The sequence below is a fragment of the Acanthopagrus latus genome, chromosome 21, assembly GCF_904848185.1.
Source record: "Acanthopagrus latus isolate v.2019 chromosome 21, fAcaLat1.1, whole genome shotgun sequence".
NCBI lineage: Eukaryota > Metazoa > Chordata > Actinopteri > Spariformes > Sparidae > Acanthopagrus > Acanthopagrus latus.
In genome coordinates this window covers 14,488,823-14,500,848 of record NC_051059.1, presented here as the reverse complement: position 1 = coordinate 14,500,848, position 12,026 = coordinate 14,488,823, and the positions used below count along the sequence as shown (strand labels likewise).

The 12,026-nt window shown below is 42.3% G+C and overlaps 1 protein-coding gene across 3 annotated transcripts in view; it reads right to left on the bottom strand.

Moving 5' to 3' along the window:
• Window positions 1–12,026, bottom strand: part of si:ch211-106h4.9 (rab effector MyRIP) — a 25,340-nt gene extending 13,314 nt beyond the window's left edge. For all 3 annotated transcript variants that reach the window (XM_037083380.1, XM_037083381.1, XM_037083382.1), the window contains exons 1-5: window positions 11,353–12,026; window positions 10,872–11,045; window positions 10,183–10,355; window positions 2,559–2,780; window positions 103–239 (exon numbers count right to left, since the gene is read on the bottom strand). In XM_037083380.1, the coding sequence (XP_036939275.1) occupies window positions 103–239; window positions 2,559–2,780; window positions 10,183–10,316 (493 nt within the window). In that variant the 5' untranslated portion in view covers window positions 10,317–10,355; window positions 10,872–11,045; window positions 11,353–12,026. The remainder of the gene's footprint in view (window positions 1–102; window positions 240–2,558; window positions 2,781–10,182; window positions 10,356–10,871; window positions 11,046–11,352) is intronic.

The window sequence follows — 12,026 nt, the reverse complement described above, 5'->3', positions numbered from 1 at the left end:
CAAGAACCGTCAGTGCAGGTTAATCCTAAATGTCAAGGGACCGTAAAAAAGATTCAGAAGTGTCAGGTTTTACCCACAATTCTGAGGAATCGAGCAATTTACCAGTAAGTTCTGAAAGCGCGCTGTGCTCCACCAGGTGCTTCCTGTAAAGAGTCTTCAGCACTTTGGCGCTGCCGAACCTCTTGAAGCGCTGCTTCACGTTCGTGTAGAACCACTCCAGTGACTGAGTCTTCAACAACCTGTGAGAGACACACAGACACACCTAAACTTTACAGATGTTATCAATGTGTATCCTACTGTGAACACGCTGGTCTCCAGTTCAGTCGCTTCACTGTCATTCGTAACGTTAACACCAGATGATAAAATGCACAGGAAAGCTTCCTCGTAGCGTTCTGGTTCATTGCCACTTGTTTTCAATTTACCGTTCTTACTTTCAGATAGTAGATATAAAAATTGTTACTGTTCATGCATCTTAACTATTTTCTCCACTCTTTTATTGCATTTCAACTGGATATTTGTAGGAGAGGAAAGAGGAAAGTGAATATTGGACATCCAATTGATGGATGGACAGAAACATGACTTCAGATAAATGATAATGTTGCTCTTTAACTGCCGGATGTTAAGTAAGCAACTGTTTCTACTGCATTTAAAGGAAAAGGCTTCGAGTTTAGGAGAAGTTTACCGTCCGCCTGACTGATTCAGAATTGGACCCAATTTGAATCCAATTAGTGAATCCAGAGTTTCTTCTGGTGTTTAAAGTCGTGTCAGTCAAACACAGCGTCGTGTATCATTAATCTAACAGGTCTAATCAAAGTGGGATTTCATGTACATCTAATTAACGAATGAAAGATTCACATCTCACCTCCACGTTTCAACATTCGCGAGTAAAAATGAAGTTGGATATAATTGAATGTTGAGGAATGACAGCTGTGGGGCGCTGCAGAGATATATTCATGTCAGCATGCTAAATTAGTTGCCATCTGTTCAGTGTGCGCCTGAGTGTGAAGGAGGCTGAGTGAGTGTGTGTACAGGGAGTGTTTTGACAGGAGGTGGAGGTGACACACACACACACACACACACACACACACACACACACACACACGCGCACGCACACACACACACGGTCTTCGAGTGTGACCTGCCTCGTCCAGTCTGTGTGTCTGTGTGTGTGTTTCCTCAGACAAACCGGCAGAGGAAACTGTCAGGGAGGTTTAACAAACAGGTCTCGTCTCAGTTCTTACAGAAACATTTGTGAAGCCTTCATTCAGATCTTGGCTGAGATGGAAGTCAACAATATTTATGTAGTTTACCAGACAGATTATCATGAATTTAAGGTCATGATGTAAACTAATGGGTGCCTGGTTCGATCCTTCCTGTGTGGATTGTGCTCGTTCTCCCCGTTTGTTTGCGTCTCTCTGCGAGTTCTCAGGTGATTTGACAGGTTTAATTACTCACACTGTGGGTGTTTGTTACTGTGATGACTGCACTCGTCTTCTGCCCTAAAGCCTGCTGGGATACCTGCGGCTGCCAGTCATTCAGAGCAGACAAGGTGGGTGTAGAGAATCAACTTTGGGTCTCTGCAGTATACAGTATTTGTAATATACAGTACTGTATAATTCCTACTGTAGTTTAAAGGTTAAGTGTTTATATATTTATTGTTATTTGTTTATTAGCATCATCGCATTAGTTTATGCCATGATGTCAGCTAGTCCTCACTGGGTTACGAGAACAGAAATCACAACTTTCGACAGGTAGTTATAGAGATGATATTACTTCAAACTTACTAATTTACAAAGATTTATCATCGAATCGTGAGTCAGCATGTAAGTTGAGTCATATAGTCATCCAATCTGTCCTAAAAACTATAACACCACATCCAAGAATCGTACTTTTAGCATAACCATGAACGCTGGCACTGTAGTTTGTTTAGTCTGAGGAGAAACTGTCCAAAATATGTGAGCTGTTATCTGAACGATTATCTCATCTGCCCTTCTCCGAGACGGACGACTTTTAACAGTTCAGGACGATTTTAGACACTTCATCATTCAGACATAGTTGGACATCACTAGTTCTTTTCTAGTTTACCCCAGGCCTCGGAAACGCAGCACCAGTCTCATCTACATCACAATCACTGGACACATTTCCCAGTCTATCTGATGAAGTCATATGAAACATGTCACATCTGAGCAAGTGGTTAAAACATAAAAAAAAACACATTTCAAAATGATACGGTTGAGCAACAGACTTGCTGCATCAAAAGGCACTTTAAAATAAACAAAAAAGGTGGAAAATTGTCTTTCTACGTACAGTTTTCCTTCCAAATCTGCCGCCTTGTGAGTCGCTCTTTCTGTGTCATATTTCATCCTGCGCTGTATCTTACTGACTACGTTGTATGTAATAAGTGCTAAATCCATCTCTCCAGCAGCAGAGTTAAGACCTTAATAACCTTTGACGTCAGCCTCTCATCCTTAACTTAGCCTCGTGTACTTGGCACAGACACACACTCCCTGAATCCCTCCACCACCACCACCACCACCACCACCACCACCGACCCTTACCTGCTCTTCTGGCAGGAGGAGCAGAGCCAGGCTTTGTCCCGCTTGTTGTAGACCCGGCAGGCCTTGCAGACGTTGTAGCGGCAGTCGCGGCACTCGCGCTTGGGGTTGAGCAGGAAGGTGAAGGGCGAGCAGCAGCGGATGCAGCAGCGCCGGTTGAAGCAACTCTGCCGTGACAGCAGGAGGCAGCGACTGCCCTCCTCGTCCAGCTCCTGCTTCAGTTCACTGTGGGGAGGAGGGGGAGGGATGCTCAGAGGGAGGAAGATACCAGGGATGTGTGTGTGTGTGTGTGTGTGTGTGTGTGTGTGTGTGTGTGTGTGTGTGTGTGTGTGTGTGTGTGTGTGTGTGTGTGTGTGTGTGCATGTGAGAGAGAGAGAGAGATGTACAAAATGACAGTAAAAAATGTTGCATATTTATAGATAATATTTAAGTCTGTGGAAGGAGACAGGGGTGATACAGTTGCTCTCCGTGGATGAAGCAACAATCATGACTGAAATAGGATGATTATGATGACGGGGACATGGAGTGCACGTCAACACACAGCTGATCCTTTAATGAAAATGGGGCAGAAATTAAAGTGCTTCCAAAAAGTCGGTCAGTTCATCATTTTATAAACATCATTTAAAAAGGTGAACGAGGATTATAGAGAGCAGTAATATCTCCCCCGATGCACATTATTAATCCCCGGATGGTCAACAACGTAAAAAAAAAAAAAAAAAGGGGAAAAAAGGAGTTCTGGTTCATAAATGTCAGATTATCATTTCACGTTCATTTAAATGCCTCCTGCTGCGCTCATGTAAAAGGTTAGAGGAGGAAGCTGTGATGAATAATACATCGGTGGGTTTCCTCGACAGTAGCAGCAGCAGCTTTTTCTGTCCATGTGGCTCCTCGTGGCAGAGTATCATAAACATGCATCACTGCTTAAGTATCCGTTTCATCAGTTAGTTGTTATTCTGGAGCTTGTTAAGGTTATGTCACAGACATGTCTTAAGTAAGTCTCAAACCATTGTTTAAGATTCTTTTTGTTTTTGTTTTCTAACTAATTTTTAATTGCAATACATCAGACTTTGTTAAAATCCTCCACGTCCATCTTTCAGCCTGTTACACGTAAGTCACATGTGTCCGATTTCGTATTGAAGAAACATGTAACACATTAAATGAAATAAGTACAATGGAAGACTAATATCAAAACAGTACACACACTATCTCTGTGGACCAAAACATTGTTATCGCCACAGATCTCATGCACTCACCTGTTAAATCCAAAACATTAACATTTATTAACATCCATCTATCCATCTTTATGTGCACAGCCTGCAAGTTTTCCTGCATTCAAACACTGCTGAAGCATCAAACACCACATGGGAAACACAAGCTTCCAGACGATGGAGGAAGAAATTACAGAAACAGGGGGAAAAAAAACAAGATAGATAGAGGCAGAAGGGAGACAAATGGAAACTGGTGTAAGCAGCGCCAGAAGGAAAGTGTCAAAAAAAAAAAGTCTGCAGGCCTGCAGGAGCATCACCCATGACTGAATCATTTATAGGTGATTACTGCTGGTGATTGATGGAGGCTGACAACACGAGGACGCAGGCAAGATAACGGAACAGAGGCCGCAGGCTTCAAAGTTGACTTCAGTTTAGTTTTAAAAATCAAGGTTTAAAGCAAAAAAAAATTGGCTTCTCAGTAACAGGCTTCATTCACATACAGAATCTTTTCTTATGTCAGATATATGCGCCGACAAATGCACATATAAACATATGTGCAGGGAACATGAAGTCTCTCCTGAAGTGGAATTAACATATGATGACTCTTATCATGATTGCACACTGACAGATGGAGACATGCAATGCTCCTGAAAGTGTTCACATTCACAGGCCAGAAGCAGAAAACTTGTGTTCTGTATATGATTTATGGAGGGAAAGAACAATGTAACTATCTAAAACACTGATCAGGTGGTCATACTTTTCATCCATTAAATCTGCTGATTGGCACTTTATCATTTCAGTCATTGTCTATAAAAGGTCAGAAAGAAGTGAAAAAAATATCCTCACTACTTCCTTCAGCCAAAGTTGACTTCTTTAAAAAGGTAATTCGGAGGAAAGTGTCAAAACTATAGGATGCAGCACATCATATTCCTGCTGCTCAGTATTCTGGACTTGTGTCCTTTTTGTTGGATGTTGTGACTCGCGACCGTTAGCAAGTAGCTCAGTTAGCTGTGGCTCTGACTCAGACTCTGGCCCTGAGGATGAGAAGACATGGCAGCTGGGGACAGGATAGAGCTGGGATACTTTCACATCTGAGTCACTGATTAGAGGATTCATTTTGACCAAACCCGAGGTGATTGTGTGAAGACTAGCCAAGTTTATTTCATGCTGAGTAAGAACGAAATGTTAACAAGGCAATTAAGTTTGTCTTATTTGAGTAAGAGAGAGAAACTTTGATCCAAATGGTGTACGGTTCTATTTTCTTTGTTTGTTGAGGAAAGCAGGCGTAACTATATGTCCCTTCTTGACATTTATGAGTTCATTTTGTTTATTTATTAGACTAAGTAGCAAACTCGCCACTCTACCTCTCTCATTTGTTGTCGCTGGGCAACTTCACTACATAAAAACAACACAGTATTTTTAGGTATGGCGTTCCACGCTACTGTGATCAAAAACACAGACTGACCAAACTCTGTTCTTCTGAACGGAGTCGCCCAGTCTCCTCTCGTGGATGCTCAAGTTTTGTTTTTTGTTTTTTCCAACTACAATTGTGTCGCTATCTAACAAATCGCTGTTTTAAATGTTTTATTTTGTTCAAAAAGTTGTCCGAAGCTGAAATTTTATCACATAATTCCTTAAATACATGAGCTGAACGACTGAATGGTCCAACTAAACTGTCAAATCTGACGGAGCAACTTAGCTTAAAAAAAAAAAAAAAAAAAGAATCGGGGGAACTGATTACCTCAAAATTACCAAGTAAAGCTTTTCAAACTTTTAAGCTTATATAATGGTCTACTTGGTAATTCTCAGCTTATCGGTTTCCTGTTTTTTTAATTTTTTTTTTTTAAAGTCAACTTTTAAATTTGACAGCGTCCGAATCATTTGAGCTCGACACATCACACAGAGTCTCCCTCTGGCTGCCTTCTCTCGACGCTGCATTACTGAAGCTCACTGGATGGTATAAATAGCTCTGAGGCGGATCATACGCAAACATTTGTGCAGGGTCAAACGCGCACAGCCACAGCAAGATGCAGTGCACTGGAGTAACATGCAGGATAAATATACAAACACACAGCGGCATCCACATTCATTATGTCTCGTCTGAATATCGAAGAGACGTGAGACGCACATGTCCATCAGCGGCTCGGCTCTGCGCTGTATCTGTGGTGCAGCTCTGTCCTCACACAGCCTCGTCTAAAGGAGCTTTACAGCTTCAGGCATGAGAACAGAACAAACAGGGAGAGACTCGAGCTGTGTCAGCTGCAATAATCCTCACAAAAAGTCTGTTTCTTGGCGATAAGCTGATGTGACGTCCACTAATGTGCACTTACATCTCTGTCAATGGATAACAGCTTTTTTTTTTTTTCATCTTTAAAAGATTTTAAAAGATCGGCAGCGTTTTTTCTCCTCTTCAGGACAATGACTGTCAATATTGTGTTAAATATAGCTGCTGTAAACGGTGTAAAGACAAAACCCTGGAACTTTCTACACAATACTTTTACTTTTTTTGAGGATTCAATGAAACGCGTCAAATGTCTTTTTCCGTTTCATTTGTTTTCTGCGTTTTCTTTCAGGACTGATTTTCCTGTAACACCGAACATAACTTCTCCTCCACAGACTTCCTCTCCCAATCAGGCAGGATTAGCATCCACACCAACACTCTGCATGTGTGTGCGCAGATCGGAGGTGCCAAGCGCTGCATGTGTTTCTGTGTGTGTGTGTGTGTGTGTGTGTGTGTGTGTGTGTGTGTGTGTGTGTGTGTGTGTGTGTGTGTGTGTGTGTGTGTGTGTGTGTGTGTGTGTGTGTGTGTGTGGGAGGGTGTTACAGCGGGGAAACACATGCCAGCAATCCGCAAGTCATCATCGGGTGCAGGTTCAGTGAACTGTGGCTGTCTGAGGAGACTGAACGAGGCAAACACACTCCGACTCGTCGATATCACCACATTTTATAATTAATTTATGCCCACGCAGACACACCTTTCTTCAATCTAACAAAGTTTTTCTTCAAGAATACCACACATCTTACACACTCAGTTACCAGTTTAATGGGACACCTTGCTGAAATGAATGCAATCTGATAGAACAATAAATCCTCTGGTTTTAGAGGTGTTTAGTCACTCAGCTTGTGGCACTGTTAAATCTTACCGTGTTTCATCAAGAGATTTCCAAACGACGTACATTTATTCAAGTGCATTATTGTGGATAAAGATAAAACTGTATCAATAAATGCAGACTTGTATAAATCAAGTCTACATTAGTCCAGAGAACCAAATTAATTTGAAAAGACATTATCTACACTAATCTTTCCTATCGTGGCTGCTGAGCTAAAAGTGAAGGCATGCAGCTCATCTGAAATTAAATAACGTCTGCACCGGATGAGCTGCATGGAGCCATTCTGTGTTTTATTTTTGTTTATTTATTTATTTTTGTTTTTTTACATTTTTATAAACAAGTCTCCATCTACTTAAGCTTACACTGTTTTGCTGTGAAGCTTCAACTTCACACCACATACTATCTCTTAATACACACTTTGGCAAAATCGGGCCCGCGGACCATCTCAATCCGGCCCGCAAGTTAATAAATTTCGATGCAAACGGCTACAGTGAGTCTGCATTGCTATTTAGCTTGATTCCTACAGAGAGCGCCGTCTGCATTTCGATTGGACAACAGGCCTCAAGTCGACTCTGGCTGATTCACCTAAAGTGACAAGTAGCAATAGTGGCTGTCAGGACAGAAGCGTGATGAGGCCTGGATGTTTCAAAAATTTGAAAAATTGACACAATGCTGCGCTTTTAATCGAGAGTGGATATCCAGATATTTCATCACAAGTGTTGGTTCACAGGCTATGCAGGATATGCCAGGAGAGTATCACCGTGTTCAAGAAACACAAAATTAAGAGACATTTTTCGACAAAGCAAAGACACAAAAAAGTCCTGAAACTGCGTTCAAGCTTCATCTCCAGGCAAAACATTTTTGCAAAGCAGCTGACCGTCCAAGAATCAACAATGAAAGCTAGCTACGTGCCATCATACAAGCTCGTGGATCAGAGCAAGCCTTTCTCTGATGGTGAATTTCTGAAAGACTGCATGATGGTGACGGCTGTCATACTGTGCCCAGGAAACAAACGTCAGTTCAGTGCGGCCCTCCGCTGTAACATGAGCACCCTGATAGAAAGTGTCACCCAAGACTCAGTCCAGATCCAAATTCATAAACAACTGACGGACGGCAAAGACACAAGAACCAGCAGCAGTATTCAGCACTATACTGACCTCTCATCTGTATTCCTTTCCGCACTTCGACTCTCGATGCTGATTACTTCCCTATACTCCACCGTCTATCAGTCATCGACCGTCACTGAGACTCCTGGATTTCATCTCAGGTGGGTCGACGGTGCAGGAATTGAAAGCAGGGTGCATGAAGTCAGAGCTCACTTAACAGCTAGAAGAGTGAGGACGTGATAGCTGAAGATGGTACGTGACCTTATCTGCTAACGTGCTTCTGCCGGAGAAGGGAGCTGGTGTGGATGTGTCTGACATCGTTTAGCAGGTTAAACACAAGTTCATCGCTGTTAAAGAACTCAGTATGAATGTGTTTAAAAATGTCCTCTTGTGAGTCAAACATCAGACCCGGTGTAGCAAACGACAACAAGATTATCTGTAATCAAGCACTTTGCCTCGCCACAATTAGAGTTAGAGAAAGGAGAAAGTTCTGAAGATTAACTGCCTCGGCTAATGTCACATGACCATTTAAAGGGTGCCTCCACCAATTTTACACATTGAAGTGTGTTTACAGGAGTTCTACCACATATGTGGAAAAAGTTGTAGAAACGCCTCCCCTGGCTCCAAAAGAAGCTGCATGTAATCTTATAAATCTCCTCCACTGATGTCACTCAGTGGCTACATTGCATTGTGGGTAATGTAGGCCAGGATTTGTAAAGCTCCAGTGGTCTGCATTGCACTCCTGATTTGTGCTCATTATGGACAGTTTAAAAATGAATGATCAAATCTGACCTGAAAAAAAAATTACCTTTTTTAATTCTGCACATTCTTCTCTCTCTTCTCTGCCTTTTGTGTTGCGTTGTTGTAATTCTAGGCTCATTAGTCTGTCAGTGGAATAGTACTGTGTGTCGCATCAACCGTGTGCATAAGTTAAACACAACAGACCGCAATTATTAATTCATCACAGAGCTTCTGTCATTACAACAAATGTCACAATATACGAACCTCCACCACAAAAGCTACAAACAACACAACAAACAGCATTTTGTCACGTAGTAAACGAGGCTCGAGCCAAATTCCACATTAAGACATTCCTCTCTTTGGAAATCTTCAGGAATTCAGAGCTATTAATTAAGATTAACGCAGCATGTTAATCTTGCATGCAAGGGACAATTTTCTTATCCATTGATGGAATTCTTTGATTACTAAAAGCCTTTTTGGAAAAATGTCGTGTGAGGGAATAAAAACACAAGGAGCCAGTTAAAAGGGTCTCAAACCGATGACATCACCATGTTATTCTTACTCACTTACAAGCAGACAAATCATTTCCTTCTATTATGTACCCGTCGGTTTTTAGACCAAGGAGACTCAAGTCAAACACGCCCAATTAGCATATACTACTCTGTCTCTGTGTGTGTACATATTGTGTTTGGGTGCTGAGGGGAGGGTGGAAGTTTTCAGGAAGCTGTCTGAGTGCAACAGGAAAGGGAGGTCGCTTCCTGTGCAATGATTTGAGGAAACACTTCAGAGCAAAGAGGCAGGATGGAAAATACCCACAGAGGTCTGAAAGAGCCTCAAATGTAAATCACATTCACTGTTACTCATCTTCACAGTGAGTTTCAGCAGGACACCTTTTTCAGTTTTCCGTAGGTGCATACCTACAAACAACAACCAACAATCTCCTTTAAACCAATCAAGCCTAATTTAATATCGAACCCTGTAACACTGTACAACTCTAAATTCTAGGCCACCCACAACTGCTTAAACATAATTTAAACTCACCAGATCTTGGATCCACGTCAAATAGATACAACCACCTAAATATACAAATAGACTTTTTACATCAAGATCTGAGGAATATTCCCTGAGGAATTAACAAAACGCAGGAAAATCCCTCTAACACAGTGTTAAAGAAAGAGGGAACAACTCCTGGGTCTGTTCCTTCATCCAGATCCACACCAAAAGGTAGAAAAAAGGGGGTTTATTCTTGGACCCCATCCTCCACTAAGTTTCATGAAAACACACTGGCATTAGGGGCATTTCTGTTGAATTTAAGCAGTAAAGCAGTGGTAACGAGTAAATATAGCCTCTCAGTGTCCTGTGTTAACAGGGTGAGCAACCATAATGGAATGAGTCACTCGATGAATATGTATAGAACCACATGAGTGAAGTGAACTGAACATCAGAGGTCATCAGAACCCACCTGAGGCGCTCCTCCTCCTTCTTGCGTAGCCTCATGTCCCTCTGCACCACCTGCAGCACGTGCTCCGCCTCGGTGTCCGTCAGTCCGGACAGATCTAACTTCCGGCCCATCGCTGACACGCCTCCAGCTGTCATCGACCCCCTCTGACCAAACAATCAGCTCGTTCTGATCATCTATAGCAGATAAAAAAAAAAAATACATAAATCACAAAATACCACACATCAGAGCAGGAAATGACAGAAATAAGACCCCTGAACTGCAGGAGTCTGACAACTGAGTGCATTTCATCTTGCAGCTCTTTTTAAGTTTGTTTGTTTCATCGACATTCTGACAGAAAAAAAACAAAAACACGAACACCGATTATTAGAAAAAGCTGAATATCGGCCCTAATAATCAGTTAACCCCGACAGTAAAGCCTGTGTGTTGTAAGGCAGCGTAAGTATGTTCTTGTGGGATAATCATTCAGTAATTCACCACTGAGACATGCAAAGATAATGTTTGTATTCATGACAAACTCTGAACTTGATCAGTTTACCACAGGGAAACAGCCCAACGCTGTCATGAACCACATCTGTTGAATGAAACTGTTGAGTGACGCTCACACAGCCTCCCGGTTGACACCACAGAGCACAGAACTGTGTCCGTAAGCCCTTCAAACTCCTTATTTTGAAGTCCTACAAGCCACTTACGCGAGTAAATCGGGGGTATTAACACCGAGCTGGATTTGGGTTTTCTCCATCAGCATTCCTGAGGAGGAAATCTACTCAGAGGTGAAGTCCAGGCCCACTCCTCCGTCACCGAGGCCACCATGACAGCCGATCAGATCAGGGGATCTGCAGTGAGCCTGTGAGGATGAGCAGCTCCTGGGTAGAGAGGAGTTCAATAAAGCCATCTAAAGCAATAGACCCATCTATTAATAACTAGGCACCAGTACTTTTTAGCTGTTCATGCATTCAAATCTTGTGACTTACTTAGTAAATTGGAATAAATACCACAAATCAAACCTTGTGAATGATCAGGCATGTTAAAAGCAAATTATCTAGTAAAAGTAATGATTTTTTTGTTGTTTTTATGTTGGCTGCAGTCAGAATACTGTGTAAATCATTTCCGAAAAGAGGTTTTGATTTTTTTTTCTATGTTCTAAAATGCTCAAACAAACTTAAAACTCACCGCCATCTGAGTCTGTTGGTGAATCTGACCACCAGTGGACCTCCACAGCCGGCACAGAGGAGGAGAAAGGCTCCTGACGTCCTTCTATTGTTCCTCGTGTGAATTATATGTGTTGCCAAAAATATGTGAAATAAAAAGTCGCCGGGATCTATTACATTGACTCTCTTTAAAACGTCTTTTAAAGCAGTTTTCTCCGCTTCAGAAGTCGAGGAGAAGTTCCTCTGCAGGTCTGATCCCTGCTGCTGCTGCCGGTCCCGGTGCCTGAGAGGAAATCAGGATCAGACTTTCACAGGATCAACTTCCAGTTCTCTGCTGGACACAAGGCGACGTGAAAGTGATGAAGCTTGTGGAAACTTTAGGGGAAAAAACCCCCGATTATTTATGCGACATAAATCGTGGTGTGTGGTGGATTTTAAGCAGGGTGTAGAAAAGATGAACTTTCTTGGACACGTCTTCTGTGCGTAAATGCGCAAATGTTGACCCACATATCGATTTTCAACCGTCAGTGTCACAAAAAGTAACTGAAGACAGGGTGAAAGTCTGATACAGAAGCAGTGGAGGATAAGACGATGTGCACTCGGTATCAGGCAGGTAAAACGTGATAACACGCGCAGTCTGAAGCAGAGCTGGGGCTGATGGGACAGCGAGGAGCAGGTGTGCGCAGTGGGAGGAAC